The sequence below is a fragment of the Neoarius graeffei genome, chromosome 5 (assembly GCF_027579695.1).
Source record: "Neoarius graeffei isolate fNeoGra1 chromosome 5, fNeoGra1.pri, whole genome shotgun sequence".
NCBI classification, from domain to species: domain Eukaryota; kingdom Metazoa; phylum Chordata; class Actinopteri; order Siluriformes; family Ariidae; genus Neoarius; species Neoarius graeffei.
The window spans coordinates 109,168,140-109,196,073 of record NC_083573.1 but is presented as its reverse complement, the minus strand read 5'-3'; the positions used below and the strand labels follow the sequence as shown (position 1 = coordinate 109,196,073).

The following is a 27,934-nucleotide window of genomic DNA, read 5'->3' as shown; positions in this document are numbered from 1 at the left end:
TTACCACTCATCTCATTTGGACAGGCCTACCCAGTGAGAACGCCGAGTCTAAACTGCCTTAGTCTTTGATCATTCTTTGAGTTACATTACTTTCAAACCATCCAGACTGTGACGTATCTTCTCATTGCCTCCATTTATCTCTCTAGCTTCGTGTATCACTAATACTTTCTCTGACCCCAAATTCCACAGCCATGTGGTCTTTATTTATCCCGCAATCCGCCTCCCTCACTTTCTCCTTTAGTAGATACAGATGTGGGCTGTTTATTAAAGTTAGGCAACAGGAAATTCCCAGAATCTTTGGGGGCCCGGAGCTGGAGCAGGAAGAAAAGTGTGTAGAACATTTAGGGGTAAAAAGTGTCCAAATACAACATACTGTACTGCACACCAGCTCAGAGAGAGAGAGAGAGAGAGAGAGAGAGAGAGACAGAAGGGGCGTTGTATTCTTTACTGTGTATGTTTTCCTCTCAGGAAACGCATCCTGTTGCTGGAGTTACATGCTTGTCACACAGAGAGAGAGAGAGAGAGAGAGAGAGAGAGAGAGTGTCCTGTCTCTCTGGGAAAGAGAGAGGAAAAGAAAAAAAACTGCCCCCAAACCCTCAGGCAAGCTCCAACACACAGCTGTACAAGCATGAAGAGAGAGAGAGAGACAGAGAGAGAGAGAGAGAGACAGAGAGATCTGAACACAGAGACGAAGACTTGAACAGCGAGAGATATAAAAACAACAGCGAGAACTGAACATGGAGAGAGAGAACTGACTCGTGGAGAGAGAGAGAACTGAACACGAAAAGAGAGAACCAACAACTCACGGAACGCGATCAATAATTGTGCATAAATGGAGTTAAAGAGAATCTGGGAGTGGAGGTTTTAAACTGGAGACAGAAGTGTGTTCTTGTGTATTTGTGTGTGTGATGGCTGTAGAGCTGACTGGGATGAGCGTGAGTGTGTGTGAAGCCCCGAAGAGCGAGGAGGAAGGCTGAAGATTCCTGAAACTTCAAAAACCACCCTGAATCACAGACACACACTCTAATCATGAGCGGAGATGTTCTCTAGCTGAGCTCTTATACAGCGTACAAGTCTCCGTTTCTGCTTTGCACGTGCACGTGTGTGTGTGTGTGTGTGTGTGTTGGAGCGCATGGCCACGGGCAGGCTGGTGCTGGTGGCCGTTGCCGTAGCGCTGGTGTCACTGGTGCTGAATGTGGTGGCGGCGTTGGGCTCGGGCTGGGCTCTGCAGGTGCTGGAGGATGGCCGCAGACGCAGCGTGGGGCTCTGGAAGATGTGTTCGCATGATACACACACACCGACACGCGCCATCGCCACCACCGCACCATGCAAGACCCTTGGCTGGGGAGCTGACCTCGCGGGATACCAGGAATCACGCAACACCGTCAAACGTAAGTGTGTTTATGCCTTAATGGTATTAACTGAACCCATGATCATGTGACTGTTCAGATTCCAAACATTCCTTTGCACCTAATGTACTTGAACAGCCATTGTTTTTTGTTTTACATCTTGGAGCTACAAGTCTAATGTTGCGAACAAATAATGGAAGCATATATACTCCAGTTTAGCACAGTGCATGTGTACAACATCCCAAAGTCACAGAACTAAAAATAGCTGTAGCTCCATCCTGAACCACTTTCTAACTCAGCACACAGTTTGGTGTCAGTCTCAGGTAGGGGGTGTGGCCTAAAGTCTGAAGAGAAACAAATACTGACCCTATGAGTAGAATTTAATTAAATAAGTGCAATAAGAACACAAAATGTTCTATAGCCATATCATATACACGTTACACTCCTGTATGTCAGATCGGTGGAAAAGAATGTGTTGGAGCTTCACCGAAATGAACGAGCTTCAAACACAAAACCTGCAATGTTCTTTCATAACCAGAAGTTCTTTAATAACTAAAAGTCCAAATGTTTGTGTACTGACTTTAGCACAGTGTCACTCCTCTTTATTCTCCAGTCAGTCAGTGCAATGTTTCTTACACTGTATTAAATAAAATAAAGTGTGAGGAGTAAATTAGCATTTGCGCAACAAACCGAGGTTTACTGAGCCCCTGTTGTCAGTTGGGAACCAGCCCACCCTCCACCCCCCTGTATTTAGGACTGTATGTAATCAGCAACTTGGAGCCAAAGGTCCGATAAATAGAAGTTCTTCGTATTCACAGTGGGGCTATGCAGGTACTCGAGTTAATTTTCTGAGCTCCACATTCAGATTAATCAAGTTAATCAATCAATTTAGTCCACACCAAGATTTTTGTTGAGTAGAAGTGTTGGAGACGGGGGATTTACAATACCGTCTAGACCACCTGCTTTAAACACAAACACTCGGCTTTAAATCGCAAAGAAATCAGGGATAGAAAATATGGACTTTAGGAGGAACCTTGTGTATTTTCGTTGCTGTCAAATGTAATATGATGTGACATACAAAGCAAGAAATGTTACATATTTAGAGCAAAGAGAACAGATATTTTATATATATAAAAATCAGCTGCCATATACACTTCAAAAGATGAAACACGAGGTATAAAGGCAGACATTCTTTTTCTTTATTCCATTCATTTTTTCACAAGACTTGATGAACATCCTGTTTCACTACAGCTCACGAGCTCATTCACACATCACAGTTTGAAATTCATGGCCATAACTCTGGTAAAATGCGACTGAATTGTACGAAACTGCAATATACGTATTACTGACATATAACAAAGAATCCTGCCAAGTTTCATGAAATTCCTCCGAAAATTGTGAGAGGAGTGGATTTCAGAAGCTTCCCGGGACAGACGGATGGGCATCGCCACGACATAATCCCTCTTTGGGCCTTTCGGCCAGCGGGGGATAAATACACAAGTTAATCAAAAGAAGTTTAATTCTGAGCCAGTTCTCCATTTTGACAACATGCATCTAATCAGCGGGAAAACACTGGGAGTGACATCATCAGAGTGAAATATCAGTGATTATTATCCATACAGGACACTTTTTTGATGGAATAAAAACATGTTCTATTCCCTTCTCACGGGTTTCAATCATTTGGTTTGATAGCATGCAATATTGTTAGCATATCGTTTATCCTACATGTATTACGTCACTCTACCCAATGGAGAATGAGTGTTGAATACGGTTTATGATATTGCACGGCTGTCAAGATAACATGACGTCACATGTTGGAGATGTAAAATTTCCACGCTAGCGAGCAACTGTGACAATTTGCAAACAAACATGGCCGCCAGGTTTGCTTCGCTAAAAAAATAGGGAAGATTTTGAGAGAATTTTGAAAGAGAAAGATGCGTTGAACACCAGAAAGGAATGTGTATGCATAATAATAGTAATAATAATAATATCGTCTGGCTTTTTTTCGTGGTCTATCAAATATATTCCATTCAGCTACTCGTCTTCGACTCGTTCAGTATCATGCTCGCTGAATGGAATATATCTGATAGACCACGAAAAAAAGCCAGACGATATTATTTAAATATGTCACTCAGATCTGTGATGTATTTCGTCTGAAAAATACGAGTTTTTCAACACGAGAAGATAAACTTCATATCTTCAAGCTAACGTGTGATGGTCTTTTTATCATATCGACACATTCACAAACAAAAAGTCCCCAAATTTATTAAAACTAAATTTATCATCGATTTCCTCAGGAGTGACATATAGAGATTTATGTGAGAGTTTGGTTCTCGATGTCCTGGATGGAGCTCGGATCGTATTTCCCAGTAAAACACTTGTGTCGATGTAATATAAATAATTAATTCAGTGATGAGCTTTTTATCTTTTACATTAAGAAGCCTTTTAAACCAGTCACGGTGTTTTTATAATTGAATATATCACATCGGTGTACTGAATCTTAGTTGCTCCAGTAACGACTTTCAATTTTCTCACAAATCTACCACTAATCCACCAAAACAACACTCTGCTCAGCTGATCTGCACCGTTCACAGTGTGATGGAACAGTCACTGTTATCAACAAGAGGTTGATTATTTTCCTGTAAGAACACAGTCCTGTGCGCGTTATTCCTCTTATTCCACAGCAACATCCCAATGAAGATGAAATCGGAAGCCTTAAAGTGCAATCTTTACCTCTGACTGACACTGGAGACTCCTTCCAGAAATGTTACATAAACATCTCTTACATGGAGTGTCCATCGTATGAGTCTCTCTGAATGAACCACACACACACTGCCTACTTCAGTCACCGCATACACACACCATCGACCAGATGTCTACACTGCCACTCCGTCACTGTAGAAGCAGCAACACAGGAGTGTGTGTGTGTACCCTCAGGAGTGTGTTGACTCCGAGGTCTGGTGTAAAGATGGAGGACATGCACCTGAGATTCCCAGAGCCTGGTACATCCATGTGTCTGTACAAATTTAGAAACGGAAAAAGGAAGGACAGAGCAGAGAATTGTGGGTAACAGGAAGTGATGATTACATGGTACAGCTGTGTGTGGGAGGCCACATCTGTCTTAGGATTTGCTCTCACACACACACACACACACACACACACACACACACACACACACAACCCTGACTCAGGACACTTTAGGATCCTGTGACTCAGATCCTTCACACACACACACACACACACACACACACACACACACGATGCTACACCTACGCCATCACTAACCTCAATAACTAAACTCAAATATTTTATCTCTTCTAAAGTGTTTCAACTCAATTCTGCATTTTTTTTTTGTAAATAAGTAAATCATTTTGTGAGAACCAGATGAATGTCACCATAATTCCCAAATCCTCCTGGGTTATGATGAAGAAATTTGGTCCTGACATGAAAATAAGACCTGCTCACAACTCTGAGATCATTTTACTGTCGAGTAGTCTGACCTCATTATGCTTAAACTCTTTCTGATCACAACTTAGTTTTAACTCATTCTGTTTCAGCACTCCATTTGTGCCAAAATACAACACTTATGGATCTTAGAAAATATAGTCAAAATGATTGAGTATTTTCTCTTGTAAGATTACAGTACAAGATTATTAAACCAATTTCTAGACTTTTTTTAAAATCTAATTTCAAGCTTTACATTTTATTTTTCTCTGGGCAGGTAATTTTGCTTTTCTCAAGACTTCTGTGCTTAAAATAAGCAAAATTATCTGCCAATAGAACATGACTGTTTCAGGCTTGAAATTAGTTTTTAAAACTATCTACAAATACATATATATATATATATATATATATATATATATATATATATATATGGCGGCACGGTGATGTAGTGGTTAGCGCTGTCGCCTCACAGCAAGAAGGTCCTGGGTTCGAGCCCCGGGGCCGGCGAGGGCCTTTCTGTGCGGAGTTTGCATGTTCTCCCCGTGTCCGCGTGGGTTTCCTCCGGGTGCTCCGGTTTCCCCCACAGTCCAAAGACATGCAGGTTAGGTTAACTGGTGACTCTAAATTGACCGTAGGTGTGAATGTGAATGGTTGTCTATGTGTCAGCCCTGTGATGACCTGGCGACTTGTCCAGGGTGTACCCCGCCTTTCGCCCGTAGTCAGCTGGGATAGGCTCCAGCTTGCCTGCGACCCTGTAGAAGGATAAAGCGACTAGAGATAATGAGATGAGAGATGATATATATATATATATATATATATATGTGTTTCAAGAAATACAACCCTGATTAAAAAAAAAAAAAAAACTGGGACACTGTAAAACTGTATCAATGGTGAAATCCCTAAATTCCTTACAATTGAATTTATTCTATCCACATTCACCGGAGATGAGCAATTGTGCGCTCTGATTGGCTACATTACTACTGGCATATCAGCTCATATACCATGAGTCGAGAAAAAAAATGGTGGAGCGTGTTGCTGAACCAACTGAGGACGAAATAAAAACTCTACTCGAAAACAAAACCCCCCGAAAATACAAAAAAACAAGCAAAAAAAAAAAGGAATAAAAGTATTTGATGGTAAGAACATATGTTTTTTTTTCAAGAATTATTATAATTATTATTATCGTATTTTTCACAAATTGCTCCTGTCATTTTGCTGGTTTGTTTACATTCTAAGCGGAAATGATTTTGTCAGACGTTTTGTATAAAGTTTTTATTTATCGAATTTGCAATAAATAAATAAATAAATAAATAAATGCTGTGTTTCTCAAAATCCAGTGAATGTGGATAGAATAAAACAGTTATTCCACTCAATCTCGTCATACCTGGATTATAGACAACTTGGTGCTACGCAGCTCGTCGGCTATCAGCTCATGTACGACTCGATTTCATGGAATAACTGTTTTATATTATATGTTTCAAGAAATGCAACCCTGATTCCAAAAAAAGTTGGGACACTGTGTAAAACTGTATTGATGGTGAAATCCCTAAATTCCTTCCAAGTGTATGTTGAGACACATTTTTCTTAAACTGTTGGACTATTTACCCACACCATTTTTTCACAAAGTGGTGAACCACATCTTATCCTTGTGAACAATTCTTCTTCCGGCTGCTCCTAGTAGTCATCATGATCTGTATATTTGATTTGGTGTAGGTTTTACACCGGATACCCTTCTTGATGCAACCCTCCCCAGCCTATCCAGGCTTGGGACTGGCACTAAGTACACACTGGTTTGTGCAACCCCAGTGGCTGGGTATTTTACCTAATCACCATGTCTTTGGACTGTGGGGGAAACCAGAGCACCCACAGGAAACCCACACAGACACGGGAAGAACATGCAAACTCCACACAGAAAAAAAACCCATCGGGCATGAGGTTTGAACCTAGGACCTTTTTGCTGTGAGGTGACAGTGCTAACCACTACACCACCATACCACCTCCTTGCATGTGAATGATTGTACAGGCTAAATTACCAATTTTAACCTGTTTACCTGTAGAACGTTCTGGACAGTTTTTTTTTTTTTGGGGGGGGGACAAGTTGTAGGCATCAGATTCAGAACGAGTATATTTACAAAAAAAAAAGTTGATCAGTATGACCATAAAATATCTTGTATTTGAATTGTATTCAACTGAATATTGATGGAAAAGGATTTGCAAATCGTTGCATTCTGTTTTATTTACATTTTAAACAGCAACCAAACTGTTTTGGAATTGGGGTTGTATTCGATAAACTGGACGAGATTTCATGATATTTTCACTTGCTATGATGTAATGTTTTGCAGGTAGCATTACCTGTTGTTACTTTATTTCAATGTGATGTCACACACCATTTTTAGCAATTCACACAAATCAATTAGAAAGTACTTTAAATTAAACACCTAAGGGTGTGCTTAGGGCATTAAAAAATAATCAAATGAAATCAACCATAACAGCATTGTTTGTTGAAATCCACACAAATGTTTTTATAAAACCAGGTCAAGTTATTAGATTATAAAAGCAATTACTGCTGAATAAACAGTGTGGTGTTCTATGAACACAGGGCCTGTAGTTTGTAGTCTGCAGCATAGTGTAGTGTAGTTTGCTTGTTATTCTTGCTTCCAGCCACAGCCACCACTGAGCCCCGTGGGGCGAAAAGAAGGGCAGCTAGTGCGTAAGCCCTTTCCTGATGGTTTTACGGATCTGCAGGTCAAGACTCTCACAGTGCCTCCACGTTGGCACACCGTGGTAACTGGGCACCTTGCGGCCCCAGGCTAATCTGTGAGGGATCTTGGAGCAGGTTGGAGCCCCAGAGGTACAGTGTGCATGACCCACTGGTGTGTGGAAATGCTCTAGCACTTACCAATCCAACCACCTGCTGCCTTGTAGGTTGGGCCTCTTTAGGCAAAGGTTAGGAGAAGGAAAACCTTACTTCAAACCTCCACTGCCTTGTGGCAGAACCCAAATGGGAAAAGTTATGGGAGTAAACCCAGATAGAAAACCTGGAGAGGAGCCTCTAAGGCGGACAGCTGTCACTACTGACTACCTTCCAGCAACTCCTGCAGCAAAACTGGTGCCAAATGCATTGCCATGTGTCCCTTTGGACTCCACCAGTGAAGCCAAGAGGGGGATTTTGTTGGTTGGGCACCACATGCTCTCCAAAATACTTGCCCAGGCTTGCGCCCTGGAGAGGTCACTTCAGCGCTGCTTTCAAGTGGCAGAAACAACATGGGAGGCAACAGTTACAGGTTAAAGAGAAGAACTGCATGCAGCTAAGAAAGAACGAAGCCAATGGCGTGCACAGGGCGTACTACCTCAGCGTGGTTTCACCTGAGCAAATTGCGGCAAAACATGAGGTTCGCAGATAGGACTTTTCAGCCACACCAGGCGCGGGGTGTCCGAACCCGGTGCATTGGCCATTGTCTCTTGAGACAGAAGGCGGCCAGAGTGCTCAATATTTACTTCATCATTAATTTTATTCTTAAAAACTTGCACTTTTCCCTTCATTATTCATCATCAAGTATAAACAAGACTTATAGAGACTCGTATTGTATCATTATCGTTTCTATAGTAACAGCTCATTCACAGAGAATTGTACAGTAAATGCATGTAAACAGATAAAAATGTGTAACTGTTGATATTTAGTCCGGAGAAATGTGTTTAGGTAACGTGTATGGAAGGAGTCTCCAGTGTCAGCGCTTTAACCGTTGGAGATAAAGCTGTAACTTTAAGTTTTCCGACATCTTCAGGACAGAAGAGGTTTCCCTTTTCTGTTTCTCAGAATATTTATTCTGTCTCATCGACTTCGAGAGAGTAAAAAAAAAGACAGGCTGGTTAGGGAACGAGTGTTTACAGCTGCTGTGATGCGAGTGAGAAGAATAACGAACTTGTTCTGAGGATCTTCCACAATTATAAACAGAGAATGCGAACGATGTATCAATCACTAAATCAACAGAAATACGTAATTCTTGGTAAATTGCTGTGGTGTAAGAATAGTAAAACACTCGGGGACATGCTGTTAGAGGAAAACAATCCACTTCAGGGTGGAAAGAGTGTTTATTATTGACATGAAGAATGGATTAAACTCCATTGGTTTTTCATTTGGTTTCACGGCTGTGTTTATGCTTTCTGTCCCTGGTTTCAGTTCAGTTTGACATGATGCGAGCATGTAACCTGATGGCAACGGTGGCCCTCACTGTGGGTCAGCTCATCTTCCTGCTGGGGATTCTCAAGATAAACTGCATTACCCAGGATTCCCCTTGGTGGGAGGAGGCCATCGCAGCCCTGTTTCAGCTGGCCAGTGAGTACACACACACACACACACACACATCAAAGATAACTTTATGTTTTATCACAACCTCATCCCCTTCCTCTCGCCTGAGTCCCCTCAGATATCTCAAAGACTGTTTTATTTCTTTATCACGAGTCGACGTCATTGTTCAGTCTACCCACAATGCACTGCTCCTGTCTGACACAGCTACCGTTCCATAACGGATGGAACTGTTTCAAGCGATATTCCATCCTCTGTGTTCACTACTACATGATTAGCGATCTAGCTAGAAACTGCTCCAAAACCAGTGAGTTAGCATGGAAAGGAAACAGAGACACCTGTGTGCTACCTCCACTTCTCAGGTGGGGTTTACATTAGACCGTATCAGCGGATCATCAGATTAACGTTTTTAAAACGATTAGTGTGCACACAGCAACACCAATACACGATTCGCCTGCACACAGCAACGCCAATACACGGATACGCTCGGCTCCGCAGGCATCCTGCGCTCCAAATCACTCCGCCCTGAACAGCGAGTGCCCTCTGGAGGGTGCGCACTCCGGCCCTGCGCAGCTCACAGAGCGCGCGAGTGAAGCGCACGAGCAGTGATTCAGGACTGAGCCGCTGTGTGTGTGATCTCAGTGCATATCGGGCATGCACGTCACTTACCACTTGCAAGTGGAAGGATGGCAAGCCTAAAGACAATCATAACTACACAATGGGCAGTATTTGCATCAGTATTTGCAGTATTTTCATACTTTTATACTCTTTAATGAAAGGTGATACAAGGCGGAAGTCCGCGCCGTTTTTCAGCAGTCATGTCACATGACCAACGCCAGCGAATCAGGAAGGTGGATGTCACAGTGACGTTGTCCAATGACGACACCAGCTAGAGCTCAGTACAGCGTATCTGCGTATTCTCAATGTTTACACAGCACCGGACCAGACACGATCTGGATTGAATACGTGGACGCTGGCGGATTCCCGTTTCCCGGCGTTTCCAGGCGGTTTAATGTAAACGGACAGTGCATCCGCGAAGAAAACGAGACAGATACGGTCTAATGTAAACTTGGCCTCAGTCTTTACAGCTACAGCTATTAGCTAGCAAATTTACTTGATGTAGAAGCATAAAACGAGTACGTAATGTGATTTCTTCTTCAAATACTGATGATGTAACACACCAAGCTAGCATGATATTATTTTTATTTCCTTTACTAAAGTGAGACGTCAATCAGTCCAAATTTCAGCTGCAGGAATTTCTTTGGCATGGATTGATTGATTGATTTACATTTACTGAAATGTCATCAAATATTAATTGGACAGAGCTTTTATTCATTCAAGGTGAAATGTTTTCTATACTAGCTCTGCTAAGCACTGCTGTCACCATGGTTACCAGGTGAGAGATTCAACAGTTGTTCTCCTGCTGTACAAATAAATAAATAAAAATGCTGCTGATTAAACTGAACTGCTGTAAAAGTGACTGAACACCAGCAAGGTTAAAACTTAACCAGCACCTCCAAACACACCCTGAGTAAACTCAACCACACAATCGCATGCTAGTCTCAGCTCGGGACAGAACACGCACAATAGCAGCTGATCTCGTGCTTTGAGGCTCTGTAAGAGTTAGAGAGCAGGAAGCTCCCTCTCTCTCTCTCTCTCTCTCACACACACACCTGAGACAGGAAGTGGAAAGACAGGAAGAGATCACCGCAGGAGACAAGCTCAAGGTCGTCACATCAGACCTTGCATTCTTCGAGAGACTGATCTCACACACACCTTCAATTTCACTGCTTTATCAATGTGCTCATGTGTACAGTATGGAAACACAAAAGAAAAAATAAGAACAAATGTGCAGTGCTAGTGCAGGGGTTTATTAAAGCTATCCTGCCTTTCAGATTTTTCAAGTGTAGGTCATAAAAAGAATTTTCCCCGACACCCAATTATATGTTCAGTGACCAAAAGCTACTGAATTTGAATCACAGACTTCCAATTTTATTAGTTTTTTTTTCGAATAGAACAATTAATGACTTTATCTGCATGTGGCCCTAAATTCTCCGCTATTTTTTCCTGCTTCCCCATGACCCAATTCAAGATACTATGTCATGCATCACGTGGTGGGCTTTCCCCGTTCAGGAAGGCATTGTGGGATACAAATTTGAAACAGGAGAGAAAAATGGAGGACGTGAGTGTGCGAATGAAACGTGAAAGACCGACTACAGTAATGGAAAGCAAGAAAAAAAGACGTTATGTTATATACGAAGGAAAGGAAACGCAGGACCAAACTAATAAATATGGGCGCTCAGCGAGCACCTCGGTGTGATCAGCTGTTCGTTTAGCGACAGAATGATGGAACTGTCAGTGCACACTCAAAGGGAAACCTGTAGATGGCAGTAATGCAACACTGTGGATGCCAGCTGCTGTAAAACCCAAAAGAAGAAGAAAAAGGTAAACCTGTGCATGCGCACACGGACTTCCTCTGTCGAGCGATTTCATGCACATTATTTGCTTTAATCCCCTCAAATTAAATAACTTCCCAGCCACAGAATGGCCTGATATTTTGTGAGATATTACAGAAATAAACAGATATCACAATCACCACATTTCAGATGGAACTAAATTTCACCGATTTTATATCACATATAGTTCACACATATTTCACTACCATGAGCTAGTTTAGTGGTTAGCGTGGCCACCTCTCGACCGGGAGATTCTGAGTTCTACTCATGGTTAGATCATACCAAAGACCATTATCAAATTGGTACCTTCTGCCATCTGATGAGGCTGCAATACAGATGTGAGTAGGGAGTCAAACTCTCGCAGTTACCAGAGGACCCGCCCCCCACTGTAACCCTAGCTGTATAATAGGCGAGAGGCCGAGGGCTACAGAAACAGAAATCAGCGCTGCCCAATGCACCTTAAGAGCCTTGTTAGTACTGGAATGGGAGACTGCCTCGGAAGACCAGGTCCTGACACGGGAGGGACTTTGATGTTTTTTTTTTTTTTTGACATATTTCATTGCAGACATAGTCATTTCTTTAAAATACCAACAAGATTTAAAATTTTCATAATGAACAGATTCACATAAATGTGATTATTCGATCCACATTCACTGGAGATGAGCAATCACATGCTCTGACTGGCTACTCTACGACTAGGCTATCAGCTCATATACCGTTAGCAGAGAAAAACAAAATGGCAGAGCGTGTTACTGAACCAATCGAGGACGAAATAAAAACTCTACTTGAAAACAAAACCCCAAAAAATACAATAAAAAAGCAACAAAGTATTTGATGGTAAGAATGTTTTTTTTTTCAAGAATTATTATTATTATTATTGCATTTTTCACAAATTGCTCCTGTCATTTCACCAGTTTGTTTACATTCTAAGTGGAAAAGATTTTCTCTGACATTTTGTAAAGTTTTTATTGATCAAATTTACAAAAAATAAAAAGGCTCCGTTTCTCAAAATCTAGTGACTGTGGATAAAATAAAACAGTTATTCCACTCAATCTCGGTGCTACGCGCCTCATCGGCTATCAGCTCATGTACGACTCAATTTTGTGGAATAACTGTCAATTATAAACATACATTCACTTTATACTGTATGATCTAAGTGTCTCCTGAGAAAAGTTGCTGCTTAAAGAAACCTCAGTGCTGTTGAATTCTCTCTTCTGATTGGTCAAATGAAAAGGTGTTGATTAATCTTCTATAACATCAGCTCTGACGGTAGTGACAGCTCACAGGTTTTTATTCACACGCTTGTTCAAATGCGTCATAGTTTCTATAGTAACGGCTCGTTCACAGGGACGTATCCAGCGGACGCACCACATAAACGGATCATTGATGTGGCAAAGTTTTCAGGAAGGAGAAATGTGTTTATGCATCCTTTAGGGAAGGAGTCTCCAGTGTCAGCGCTGTGTAACAGTCAGAAGTGAAACTGGAATAAATAAACATTTATTTATGCTTTGTGGTTTCTTGGTAACAGGATGAGCTGTGCCTTAACTAACTCGAAAAGAGAAAATAAGAGAGGCTGGTGAGGGGATGTGTGTTTATAGCTGCTATAATAGTGTGTGTGTTAAAAGACATTGAATTGCATGTTTACAGTTTTGTACCTGTAACACTTCATTAATAGCCAAATCCTTTGTTGAGAGTTTTGTTGTTTACTGTGGGACTTTCAATAGAGTGGCAGTGTACTGCGATATTATTGTGTGTGTGTGTTATATTTAGCCAAGGCGAGTGTGTGTTAGCGTCAGGCAGGCGCCAGGATATCCCTGTTCTGCTAGGGGAAATGCCTGCCACTACCTGTTATGTAAAAAACACTGCACAGAGGAAGGAGAGGAGCAGGGACACACACACACACACACACACTGCAGAGGGAAATGATTCGAACCTAACCTGTGTCTCTGAGCGTATGTGACATATTTGTATGTATTAATGTGATTGTGTGTGTCTCTAGTCTGAATATATATGTGCATGCGTGTGCATTAATATTAGGTGTGTGTACATGTTTTTTTGTTATTATTATTATTTGAGTGTTTTCTCACTCAAACACACTTTCAGTTCAGTCCACAGACTTTCTGTGGGGTTCAGGTCAGGCCTATGTGATGATCGCTGCAATGCGTTCACGGCATTGTCTTTGGCAGTTTGTTTAGGATCACTATGCTGCTGGAAGACCCAGGTACGACCGAGTTGTAATTTTCTGCCTGGTGTCTGGAATTGATGCTTGAGTATTTTTAGATAATCCTCTTTTCTTAGCATAAAATCTGTTCTTAAGTCCTGTTTCCAGAAAAAAAAAAAAAAAAACACACACAACATGATGCTACCACCCCCATGCTTCACACTTGGAATGGTGTTCTTCAGATTAAAAGCCTCGCTCTTTTCCCTCCATACAGAGCGCTGAGCATTCTGGCCAAACAGTTCAATTTTTGTCCTCAAAAATGTTCAGCCCTGGTTTCCTGCACACTACAGTTTGGGTCTTTTTTTTTTTTTAAACACCAGTCTTTGAGTCGCAGCTTCATGGTGATGTAGGATGTAATGATGTAATGGTGGATCTACATACTTTGTTACCTGATGCCTCCAGCTCCTTGACCAGTTCTTCTCTTGTTTTCTTGGGGTTCAGTTGAACCAAAGTTAATTTGTGCCTCTTCCTGAATGATGTGGTGTCTTTGTGCTCCCAAGATTTTTATACTTGCATACACTTGTTTGTACAGAAGCTTGTGACACCTTCAGCTGTTTAAAAATTGCTCCTGAGGAGGAACCAGACTGATGAAGATGTGTAGATTTTATCCAATGTCTTGCCCAAGTGGTTTGTATTTTGTAATGGTATCAACAGCACTCCTAATTAACTTTTAATTACAATCATGAGAAGCTCAGAAGCTTCTAAGAGTAATTATCAATTTCTGGACTCTTCCAGGCTGTTTAAAGAGGCTGTCTGTAAACTTCTGACCAAATGTCATGCTGAAATAAGGAAGTAAAGCTGAAATAAGTCTCTCTCTCTCTCTCTCTATCTCTGACTGATTGCTTTAAAGTGACCTCTGATGTGAACAAAGCAGATGTCCTGATTGTCTCTCCAAGAGAAATTAGAGAAATATAAGGCAACGTGGAATATGTGGAGGTTAGGGGTATATAAACTTTTGGCCTCAAATGTGTCAGTGAAAGGTCCTCACAAAGATAGCAAGACAAATGTGTGTGTGTGTGTGTGTGTGTGTGTGTGTGTGTGTGTGTGTGTGTGTGTGTAGGAGGCTGTAATGTAGATACGGATGCAAGAGGATGTTTAACCGAGACAAGACGACAAGGCTCCAAAAGCTGTGTGTGTGTGTGTGTGTGTGTGGGGTGGAGTAACTGTAGTTCTGATTAACTGTCCTCCTTATTGTCTATGTTTACAGAAAGTTTTACACACACACACACACACACACACACACACACACACACACACACATATCTAATAATAGCTGGTTGATATTCATGAATAATCACTCTTAGTGTCTCTGTACATGTGTGTGTCAGTTTATCTGGAATCCCCTCACATTAACAAAACGAGACCCCCCCACACACACTCTATTCTACACACAGTAGAAGCCTGGACGATCCATACAGTCTTTAATGTTAGAGTTTGTAGTGTATTCACACCTTCCAAAGAGACCCTGTGTGTCTAGAGACACATCTGAGTTCTGAACATTGCTCACTATTTCCATCTTCTGTATTCTGTTCATGTGTGAACTATGGGCTCAAAGCCAACACCTCCCTGTGTGCTCACCTGGGAGTGTGACATCAACATGCACATCTCCAACACAGAACACCACTACAACCACATCTCACACTGCTACTGATGTCATGCTATGGACCCTTTTCACGTGACGTCACGACAAACGCGGCCGCCATTTTGGACATGTACTACCAGTAGTTTACCACAGCCAACATTGAGGAATGGCAGCAAAGAAAGTGTTTATTTTCAGCAAGACTTCCATCATGCCACTATATTGTTGTGCACCTGGATGTAGTAGCCATCAACAAACAAGGCAAGGGTTATCATTTTATCGGATCCCGGTAGATGCTGACCGACGGAGAAGATGGATAGCGGCATACCAACGCTTGTGTAGTGACCACTTTGTTGGAGGTAAGACGAATAAAATTAGCCAGAAAAGGCATTACATTGCTGTTAACATTCCATTCTAGTTTACTGTAATTATGATCTGGCAGCTATTTACACCGGATCCAGTGTAAATAGCTGCCGGAGCCAACGTCCGAGGTTCCGGAGCGCGCTAGCTCGCGGCCGGCTGGAGCGTGCTCCGGCAAGCTCGGACGTTGGCTCCGGCAGCTATTTACACTGGATTCGGTGTAAATAGCTGCCAGATCATCTCGTCTCGTCTCCTTCCGCTTATCCAGGACCGGGTCGCGGAGGCAGCAGTCTAAGCATGGAAGCCCAAACTTCCCTTTCCCCAGACACCTCGGCCAGCTCCTCGGGAAGAACACCGAGGCGTTCCCAGGCCAGCCGAGAGACATAGTCCCTCCAGCGTGTCCTGGGTCTTCCCCGGGGCCTCCTCCCGGGGGGACATGCCTGGAACACCTCCCCAGGGAGGCGTCCAGGAGGCATCCGAAAAAGATGCCCGAGCCACCTCAGCTGGTTCCTCTCGATGTGGAGGAGCAGCGGCTCTACTCCGAGCTCCTCCCGAGTGACTGTGCTTCTCACCCTATCTCTAAGGGAGTGCCCAGCCACCCTGCGAAGGAAACTCATTTCAGCCGCTTGTATCCGCGATCTTGTTCTTTCTGTCATTACCCAAAGCTCATGACCATAGGTGAGAGTCGGAACGTAGATCGACCGGTGAATTGAGAGCTTCGCCTTTTGGCTCAGCTCCTTCTTCACCACGACGGACCGGTAAAGCGACCGCATTACTGCGGAGGCTGCACCGATCCACCTGTCGATCTCACGCTCCATCCTTCCCTCACTCGTGAACAAGATCCCGAGATACTTAAACTCCTCCACTTGAGGCAGGACTTCTCCACCAACCTGGAGAGGGCAAGCCACCCTTTTCCGGTCGAGAACCATGGCCTCGGACTTGGAGGTGCTGATTCTCATCCCAGCCACTTCACACTCGACTGCAAAACGCCCCAGTGCATGCTGAAGGTCCTGGTTTGAAGAAGCCAGCAGGACAACATCATCCGCAAAAAGCAGAGATGAAATCCTGTGGTTCCCAAACAGGATTCCTTCCGGCCCCTGGCTGCGCCTAGAAATTCTGTCCATAAAAATTATGAACAGAACCGGTGACAAAGGGCAGCCCTGCCGGAGTCCAACATGCACTGGGAACAGGTCTGACTTACTGCCGGCAATGCGAACCAGACTCCTGCTCCGTTCGTACAGGGACCGGACAGCCCTTAGCAAAGAGCCCCGAACCCCATACTCCCGAAGCACCCCCCACAGAATACCACGGGGGACACGGTCGAATGCCTTCTCCAGATCCACAAAGCACATGTGGACTGGTTGGGCAAACTCCCATGAACCCTCGAGCACCCTATGAAGGGTATAGAGCTGGTCCAGTGTTCCGCGACCAGGACGAAAATTGCATTGTTCCTCCTGGATCCGAGGTTCGACTATTGGTCGAATTCTCCTCTCCAGTACCCTGGAGTAAACTTTCCCTGGGAGGCTGAGAAGTGTGATTCCCCTATAATTGGAGCATACTCTCCGGTCCCCTTTCTTAAAAAGAGGGACCACCACCCCAGTCTGCCATTCCAGAGGCACTGTCCCCGACCGCCACGCGATGTTGCAGAGGCGTGTCAACCAAGACAGCCCCACAACATCCAGAGACTTGAGATACTCAGGGCGGATCTCATCCACCCCCGGTGCCTTGCCACCGAGGAGCTTGCAAACCACCTCAGTGACTTTGGCTTGGGTAATGGACGAGTCCACCTCTGAGTCATCAGCCTCAGTCTCCTCAGTGGAAGACATGATGGTGGGATTGAGGAGATCCTCAAAGTATTCCTTCCACCGCCCGACAATGTCCCCAGTCGAGGTCAACAGCTCCCCACCCGCACTGTAAACACTGTTGGCAGAGTACTGCTTCCCCCTCCTGAGGCGCCGGACGGTTTGCCAGAATTTCTTCGAGGCCGACTGATAGTCCTTCTCCATGGCCTCCCCGAACTCCTCCCAGTTCCGAGTTTTTGCCTCCGCAACTGCCCGAGCTGCAGCACGCCTGGCCTGCCGATACCCGTCGGCTGCCTCAGGAGTCCCGGAGCTCAACATGGCCCGATAGGACTCCTTCTTCAGCTTGACGGCATCCCTTACTTCCGGTGTTCACCACCGGGTTCAGGGATTGCTGCCACGACAGGCACCGGAGACCTTGCGGCCACAGCTCCGAACAGCCGGGTCCACAATGGAGGTAGAGAACATGGTCCACTCAGACTCGATGTCCCCTGCCTCCCTCGGAAGCTGGGAAAAGCTCTCCTGGAGGTGGGAGTTAAAGACCTCCCCAACAGAGTGCTCGGCCAGACGTTCCCAGCAGACCCTCACCATACGTTTGGGCCTGCCAGGTCTGTCCAGCTTCCTCCTCTGCCAGCGGATCCAACTCACCACCAGGTGGTGATCAGTTGACAGCTCAGCCCCTCTCTTCACCCGAGTGTCCAAGACATAGGGCCGGAGATCAGATGAAACGACTACAAAGTCAATCATCGACCTCCGACCTAAGGTGTCCTGGTGCCACGTGCACTTATGGACACCCCTATGCTCGAACATGGTGTTCGTTATGGACAAACCGTGACTAGCACAGAAGTCCAATAACAAAACACCACTCGGGTTCAGATCGGGGAGGCCGTTCCTCCCAACCACGCCCCTCCAGGTGTCACTGTCGTTGCCCACGTGAGCACTGAAGTCCCCCAGTAGCACAATGGAGTCCCCAGTCTGAGCACCCCTCAGTACCTCTCCCAGGGACTCCAAGAAGGCCGGATACTCTATACTGCTATTTGGCCCGTAGGCACAAACAACAGCAAGAGCCCTCTCTCCAATCCGAAGGCGCAGAGAGGCGACCCTCTCGTTCACTGGGGTAAACTCCAACACATGGCGGCTGAGCTGGGGAGCTATAAGCAAGCCCACACCAGCCCGCCGCCGCTCACCACGGGCGACTCCAGAGAAGTGGCAAGTCCAGCCCCTCTCGAGGAGCTGGGTTCCAGAGCCCAAGCTGTGCATGGAGGTGAGCCCGACTATCTCTAGCCGGTACCTCTCAACCTCCCGCACAAGCTCAGGCTCTTTTCCCCCCCAGCGAAGTGACATTCCATGTCCCAACAGCCAGCCGCTGTGTCCGGGGATCAGGTCGTCGAGGCCACTGCCTTCGACTGCCACCCAATCCACACTGCACCAAACCCCTACTGCTACCTCTGTGGGTGGTGAACCCACAGGAGGTCGGGCCCACATCACCTCTTCGGGCTGAGCCTGGCCGGGCCCCATGGGCAAAGGCCCGGCCACCAAGTGCTCGCATACGAGCCCCAACCCCGGGCCTGGCTCCAGGGTGGGGCCCCGGCTGCGTCATACCGGGCGACGTCACGGTCCTGGATTTTTTCTCCATAGGGGTTTTTGGTGAACTGCTCTTGGTCTGGCCTGTCACCTAGGACCTGTCTGCCTTGGGAAACCCTAACAGGGGCATAATGCCCCCGACAACATAGCTCCTAGGATCATTCAAGCACACAAACCCCTCCACCACAATAAGGTGGCAGTTCTAGGAGGGGCTGCTGCCAGATCATAATTACAGTAAACTAGTAAATACAGTTTTCTGCATCTCGCTCCTTTTTCTTTTATGTTTGTCGCCTTCCTCGCATTCAAACCGATTCGAGCCAAAGTCCACTACATGTCCAAAATGGCGGTCACGTTTACGAAGGTCACGTGACTGAAAAGGGTCTATACTCTGGGTGGATATTTATCAGTTATTACATGAAATCCAGCCGTACCTGAGCTGATAGGCGACGAGGCATGTAGCACCGAGATTGAGTGGAATAACTGTTTTATTCTATCCACATTTACTGGATTTTGAGAAACACAGCATTTTTATTTTCTGCAAATTTGATAAATAAAAACTTTATACAAAACATCCGACAAATTCATTTCCACTTAGAATGTAAACAAACCAGCGAAATGACAGGAGCAATTTGTGAAAAATGCGATAATAATAATAATAATAATAAAAAATTATTATTATTATTATTGAAAAAAAGATATGTTCTTACCATCAAAATACTTTTATTCCACATTTTGTTGCTTTTTTTCCCCATTTTTTGGGGTTTTGTTTTCGAGTAGTTTTTATTTCATCCTCGGTTGGTTCAGCAACATGCTCCTACAGTATATTCTTTTAGCCATTTCTGATTCTTTTAAATACATAAATACATGATAACAGTGACATGTCTGACTTGATGCATGCCGCCATTTTGTTTTTCTCTACTCATGGTGTATGAGCTGATATCCTAGTAGTAGAGTAGCCAATCAGAGCGTGTGATTGCTCATATCCAGTGAATGTGAATAGAATAAATATTTTTATTGCCAGTGCGAATACAATTTATTGTGGTTGATATGTTGCTAGTCGTCACTTTTTCCAGTTGATGTTCAAATTTGTTCTGCCGTGAAATGTTTGGCTTGTTAACTATTGAATTTATTCATAGCAATTATTTCCTGTAGTTATAACCTACTATGAATAACAGTGTCATTAAAAGTCCAATGTAGAAATCCAAACTAAAATATTGTCCCTACTGGGGAAAGCAGGACACTGGTGCTTTCCTTGGAATTAGAGAAATAAGTCCAACACCACTACAGTCGGTAAAGTCTATGTTCTGTCCTGTGGGGAAAGAGGTTATGCGCTTTTACTTCAGTATAAAAACAATGAAATAAAGATGACATCTATATTTTAGTTTCTGGGGTTGTTTAGGAACATTACTAAGCTCTTAGCACACGTACCGTACAGACTACAGAGTACATAATGGTCATGTGACCTACTAATGATCGCATCCGCATCCCCTACAACAAGCACCTATAATAAAGTTACAAACAATCAGTGTATTAATCCTGTCCTGAGTTAACAGCTCAAAGCATATCTCATATCTCAAAATCTGTGGAATGACTGCACACACACACACACACACACACACACACACACACACACACACACACACACTCCCTTTCCAGTGAATTTGGGTCTAATTCTCACTAAAGGCTATTCATAACCTCTTTGTGTGTGTGTGTGTGTGTGTGTGTGTGTGTGTGTGTGTGTGTGTGTGTGTGCGCGTTACTCAGGTTAGGTTGTATGGGAGGGGTTGTGGAAGGAAGGATGAATGGAAGAGAGTGGAAGGAAACCGATGAGATTAGAGTACACTAAAAAAGACAGAAACCCAGAAAGAGAGAGAGAAGGAGAGAGAGATGTTTATATTGGAACAGACACACTGTGTAATGGGCGGTCACTGGGTTTCTGGGAACAGGGATTATTAATAACCTACTTCCCTCTCCCCATGAAAGAGACGGGGTCAGTGCCCTTACTGTAATGTCAATCAACACAACTTAGCCAATCAGATTCTTTCTTGCTTCCACTTTGAGCTGCGGTGGTACAATTCAGAAAGCAAGACAAAAATAAATCGGGTTGTGAGAAACTTTGGGTCAGAGGAGACGTTTTATACAACCAGGCTAAATTCTCACACACACACACACACACACACACACACACACACAGAAAAGATGAATAAAGAACAGAAGAGCAGAAAAGACAGAACAAAACTGAAAAAAATAATGGAAACTAAAAGAAAATTATATGAGAACTGAAACAACAGAAGAGACAAGATCAACTGTGAGCTCCTGCTCACCAGTGCTGTAGTTGAGTCACTAAACCTCGAGTCCAAGTCCAGTCTCGAGTCCCCAGTGTTCAAGTCAAAGTTAAGTCCAAGTCATTAAAGAAAATTTCGAGTTGAGTCCAAGTCAAGTCCACTATTGACCCGAGTCGAGTCCAAGTCGAGTCGTAGGGGGGACAGTGGAGAGGGCAAACGAGCTGAATGACTTCTTCAACCGGTTCAACCAGTCCATGCCCTCCCCACCCTCCCCCTCACTGCAGCCATCTCTCCTTCTTCCCTCAACACACCTCCCCCCAGTCATCGCAGCAGCCCCCTCCTCCCCCACCTCAACACAGACTCCTCCATACATCACTGCAGACCAGGTCAAAGGTCAACTGAGGAAGCTTCACCCCAGGAAAGCAGCAGGCCTGGACAAGGTGTGTCCCCGACTACTGAAGACCTGCGCTGCTGAACTGGGTGAACCACTCCAACGTATCTTCAACCTCTGCCTGCAGCTGGGGAGAGTGCCCACCCTCTGGAAGACATCATGCATCGTTCCAGTTCCCAAGAAGAACAGGCACAGAGAGCTGAATGACTTCCGACCGGTGGCACTCACTTCACATCTGATGAAGATGTTGGAGCGTCTCTTCCTCAGCCTCCTCAGACCCCAGGTGCAACATGCCCAGGACTGTCTGCAGTTTGCGTACCGGGCAGGTGTTGGTGTGGAAGATGCCATCCTCTACCTGCTACACAGAGCCCACCTGCATCTGGATAAGGGAAATGGCACAGTGAGGATCCTCTTCTTGGACTTCTCGAGTGCCTTCAACACCATCCAGCCCCTTATGCTTCAGGACAAACTGAACAGGATGTGATTGGACCCCTGCCTGGTCACCTGGATCTCCAGCTACCTCACCGACAGGCCGCAATACATCAGGCTGAAGGACATCACATCTGACACTGTGATTAGCAGCACCGGAGCACCCCAGGGCACGGTGCTGACCCCTCTTCCCTTCACCCTGCACACCGCGGACTTCTGCTACATCTCGGAGCTGTGTCACATTCAGAAGTTTGCCGATGACGCAGCCATAGTGGGGTGTATCAGGGACGACAGAGAGGAGGAGTATAGGAGCCTGGTGAGGGACTTTGCCGTTTGGTGCAACAGGAACTATCTACAGCTCAACACCTTGAAGACCAAGGAGCTGGTCATTGACTTTGGGAGGTCCAGACCAAGGTCACGACCAGTTCTGATCGAGGGAGTCAAGGTGGAGGATGTGGATTCCTACAAGTACCTCGGGCTGTGGCTGGACAGCAAGCTGGACTGGACTTGTAACACCAACCACCTGTACAGGAAGGTACAGAGCAAGCTGTACTTCCTGAGGAGGCTGCGGTCCTTTAACATCTACAGGAAACTCCTGTGGATGTTCTATCAGTCTGTGGTTGCCAGTGTCCTGTTTTACACCGTAGTGTGCTGGGGGGGCAGCACATCCAAGAAGGACACATCCAGGCTGGACAAACTGATCAGGCGGGCCGGCTCTGTGGTCGGCATGAAGCTGGACTCTCTGGTGATGGTGGCAGAGAAGAGGACTATGGACAAACTATTGAACATCATGGATGATGCCAGTCACCCTCTGCACACCGTCATCAGCAACCAGAGGAGCCTGTTCAGTGACAGAATGCTCCTTCCCAAGTGCAGGACGAACAGACTTAAAAACTCCTTTGTCCCTCACGCCATCAGACTGTACAACTCCTCTCTGGGGGGAAGGAGGGGTAAAAGGAGGACAGAGGACAGGAAGGAGCAGTAGCCTAGCCTAACAATAAGCAATACCGGGCAATGTGCAATATAAATGTGCAATACCTCTCCTGCTGGACTTTTTTTTTGTATATGTAAATACTTAATTTATCTAGAAGTTTTCTCCAATTTCTAGTCTCTGTTTATCCTGTAATGTTGCTACTGGAATTTTAATTTCCCTGAGGGAACCCTCCCAAAGGGATCAATAAAGTTCGATCTAATCTAATCTAATCTAATCTATTGCGCCGAGTCCACTATTGATCCGAGTCGAGTCCAAGTCAAGTCCACTATTGATCCAAGTCGAGTCCACTATTGATCTGAGTCAAGTCCAACACTCCAACCGCACCAATTGACGGTGGCTGTTTCAGCCCCGTTAACATGAGTTTGTTCCTGAACATGGCGTATGAACAGGTGAATGTGCTTCTCTTTATCAGGGACTGTGAAGTATTCTGTCAGAGATGGTTGGGAGACGGATATAAGTGCAGAAGTTATGTTTATTAATACAAGTGAAGATGGTAACCAATCCAGAAATGGTAGGCAAAATAGTAAAACGATGAAACAGGCAATAGGTCGAGCGAGGCACAAACAGGCTATCATAGACTCGGCAGAATCAAAGACCAGAAACAGGAAATCAGGGATCAGGAAACTAACCAAGGAAATAAGGCTTGGTAATGTGTCAGCAACGCAACTCAATACTTCGCAAAGTAAATGCGTGTTCACAGTTTTTATATCGGTGCGCTGATTCGCCTTAATCCTGTGCAGGTGCGAGTTGTTTATGGTGCATGCGCTTGGAGCACGCACTGTCTGGAGCGCGCCCGAGAGTCTATCTGATGCACGAGCCAAGGTGTGCAGGTGTGACGTAGATATAAATATCTTGTGCCAAATTATTATGGCATGCTAAAAAAATAAAGAAAAAATACGAGTCCTCGTCTCCAATTTACGAGTCTGAATGCAGTTAATATACGAGTCTGAGTCCAAGTCCAAGTCATCAGTGCTCAAGTCCAAGTCAAGTCACGAGTCCTTAAAATTAGGGCACGAGTCGGACTCGAGTACTACAAGCCTGCTGCTCACTGACGTATCCCCCGCTCTCGCTTACATCAGAATGTAAGCAATTGAAGGAACAGGATACTTATTATGAATGTTGACTTCAACAAATAATTAACCCTGAAACAAGTAAAGAGCCGTGTTCTCTAAAAAGGATGTAGGAGACTGACAAACATGAAAACTGTAAAAAAAAAAAATCTAGCTGAAACTCGGTTACAAATATCAAGCAGCTGTGATTAGTAGTTGCTAAGAAAAGTGTTATGAAAATTTTGTAAATCCACTCTATATGTTTCATGAATACATTCAGTTGGTAAAACAGGAAGTCGATGTGCGACAGACCTGAAAACAGTAAACACGGTATAGAACCCCAAGCTGAAGTTTGGTACCAAGTGGCTATGATTTGTGGTTGCTGAGAAAAAGGGTGTTTCGGATGGACAGAGATATGGACGGATGGAAAGAGGTAAACCCGTATCCCATCCCCCCCCTCGGAGCAGGGGTATAAAAATCGAATACAGAAGAACAGAAATGTGTTTCTTTGATCTGACCATAGACTTCATACACAGTCAGTCACACTTCAGGTTCACTGAAGTCCTGCAGGATCCAACTGTCCCCATCTGTCTGTCTGTCTTTCTCTCTCTTTCTTATGGTCTCGCTCTCTCTGTGTCTGACTCCCTGACTGTCTCTCCATCAGTCTGTTAAAGGATGTAAACACAAAGTCGCACCATTCCTACACTGTGTTTAGCTCTGACAATATTACCTTGAACTCTCATTGCCATGACAACTGTTTTTTTTTTTAATCGGATGCTAGTTTATCTCGTGTTGATCGGGACTGATGTGTGTGTGTCATGTTACAGAAGTGCTACCCAACACATCACCTCGATATAATAAACAGACTGCTGCTGTGTGTGTTGCAGGTTTCGTGCTGGTGATCGGCCTGGTGTCGTTCTACAGGATCGGGCCGTACACACACCTGTCGTACTCGTGCTACGTGAACATCGCTGCGTGTCTGTTTGCCACACTGGCCGCCGCCATGCTGATCTGGAACATTCTGCATCGTCGTGACGACTGCAGGGGACAGCCCGTCATTGTCATCAGCCGCTCGCTCGCCATGAACTTTACACCTCGCGTGGACAATGAATACGTGGAGTCGCCGTGCTGACACACACACACACACACACTCTTTCCAACATCTCCCATCTTTTTCTTTCTATTTCAACAAGAACAGGTTTTAAACAGTTTTCAGTTTTTTTTTTACTTGACTGTTGCGAAACAAATGCAGTCATAATATAAAATAATCAACATTTTAAAAAATATAAAGGTCTAAGACATATCACTATCTATCCAACTCTGATGTAATATTTAATAACAGCAACATTTTTTAACACCACAGTGCTTCTGAATTCTGGACTCTGATTGGTCAGATGATGTTGATTAGTTTTCTATAACAGCAGCTCTGACAGTGGTGCAGCTGCACATCACAGGGTTATATTAGCGCGTTATCGTTTCCATAGTAACAGCTCATTCACAGGGACATGTACAGCAGACGCTCCACATACAGAGAATAAAAAAAATAAATCTGTAGATGTGGTGAAGTTTTCTGGAAGGAGAAACGCGCTTATGTAACATTTCTGGAAGGAGAAATGCGCTTATGTGACATTTCTGGAAGGAGTCTCCAGTGTCAGCGCTCTGTAACAGTCAGAAGTGAAGCTTGATGTTAGACTTTACATTTTCTGACATCAGCAGGACAGAGGAGGAGTTTACACTTCTCTGTGCTTTCATGGGAACATGACAAGCTGCGTTTAAGAGAGAGAACAGAAAGGTTGCTGAGGGAACGAGAGTTTATAGCTGCTATAACGTAAGTGAGAACAGGAACTAATTTTTTTTTCATGAACATTAAATGTAACAAAAGTATGATGTGTAATTTAACAGATATATAACAAACCATATAGGTGTGGTATAAGAGGAATCAAACACACAGGGACATTCTGTTATAGGAAAATAATCAACTCTGGGGTGAGAGCAGGAGCTTTGATTCATCACACCAAACTGGCACTCTGTATTTCACTGTAACACACACACACACACACACACACACACACACACACACACACTGTTTATTTCCTACATAACTTATGCAGTGTATAAATATTTATGAATTATATAAATTTTGGATAATACAGTTTTTTTTTTTTTAAATCAGAGGTCAGAGTAGAACACCAAAATCACAAATGTGGCTTCCTAGTGTGATTTGAGGTTAACACACACACACACACACACACACAGATCAGAAGGAACTTGCTCATAACGTGGAACTTCTGGAGTCACACTGGAGAAGGGGAAAAAAAAAAACCACACGTGGACTGAACTGTTGTGTTCCTCTGAAGAAACTCTGCTCTTATTCTGAATGCTAACTGAACTTCTTCATGGATATACTGTCTATCAACCATGCCTTCTCTCACACACACACACACACACACACACACAGCACCAGGACAGCTGATGTGACTGCAGTACACTGTTTAAGTTAATAATCCATACTAACTTGATCATAAATCAAGCTGGATCTTGAATGAAATCTTCCTTCTACAAACACGTACAGCGCTAAGATATATTACACTCCCCGGCCACTTTAATAGGAACGTGTTGTTGATTCTAAGATCCCTGTTCTTGGCTGCAGGAGTGGAACCCAATGTGTTCTCCTGCTGTTGCATGCTGAGATGCTTTTCTGCTCACCATGGTTATAAAGAGTGATTATACGAGTTACGAAATCCTTCCTGGCAAAAAAAAAAACTTGAACCAATCAGTCCATTTTCCTCTGATCCTCTCTTATCAACAAGGCGTTTGTTTCCACCCACAGAACTGTCGCTCACTCACTCGATGTTTTTTGTTTTCTGCACCATTCTGTGTAAACTCTAGAGACTGTTGTGTGTGAAAACCCCAGGAGGAGATCAGCAGTTTCTGAAATACTCAAACCGCATACTCATCTGGCTCAAACCAACACCCATACCACAGTGAAAGAAAGAAAGTCACACTTCACTGTGAGATCACAGTTTTTCCCGTTCTGATGTTTGAACATTGTGAACATTAACTGAAGCTCTTGATTTGTATCGGTGTGATTTGATGAATCGTGCTGCTGTCGAGGGATCGGCTGATTACAGAACTGCAGAAAACAGCAGGTGGATGTAGGGGGTGTTCCTAATAAAGTGGCCAGTGAGTGTATATAAAAGTCAGGTCTATAAATATTATTTGCAAAATGTACACAAAGACAAACAATGGATTTGAAATGAAGCTATTAATATGTGATCGAAGTCTGGATTTTCGGCTTTAATTCACAGGGTTTGACAACAATAAAAATTGAAAAATTAAAAAAAAAAAAAAAAATCACATTAACACTTCAGGAATTGCAGCCATTTTTTTTTACACGTCAATTACAGTGGTGCTTGAAAGTTTGTGAATCCTTTAGAATTTTCTATATTTCTGCATAAATATGACCTAAAACATCATCAGATTTTCACACAAGTCCTAAAAGTAGATAAAGAGAACCCAGTTAAACAAATGAGACAAAAATATTATACTTGGTCATTTATTTATTGAGGAAAATGATCCAATATTACATATCTGTGAGTGGCAAAAGTATGTGACCCTTTGCTTTCAGTATCTGGTGTGACCCCCTTGTGCAGCAATAACTGCAACTAAACGTTTGCGGTAACTGTTG

The 27,934-nt window shown here is 44.1% G+C and overlaps 2 protein-coding genes across 2 annotated transcripts in view; one reads left to right on the top strand and one right to left on the bottom strand.

Annotated features, from left to right (window-relative positions):
* The window catches only part of ift140 (intraflagellar transport 140 homolog (Chlamydomonas)), a 118,292-nt gene that overhangs the window by 54,208 nt on the left and 36,150 nt on the right, over window positions 1-27,934 (bottom strand). The window lies entirely within an intron of this gene.
* On the top strand, window positions 418-27,672 carry tmem204 (transmembrane protein 204). Its single transcript, XM_060920760.1, has 3 exons — window positions 418-1,391; window positions 8,974-9,129; window positions 25,134-27,672. The coding sequence occupies exons 1-3, from the start codon at window positions 1,133-1,135 to the stop codon at window positions 25,376-25,378; spliced, it is 660 nt and encodes a 219-aa protein (XP_060776743.1). The 5' UTR covers window positions 418-1,132; the 3' UTR covers window positions 25,379-27,672.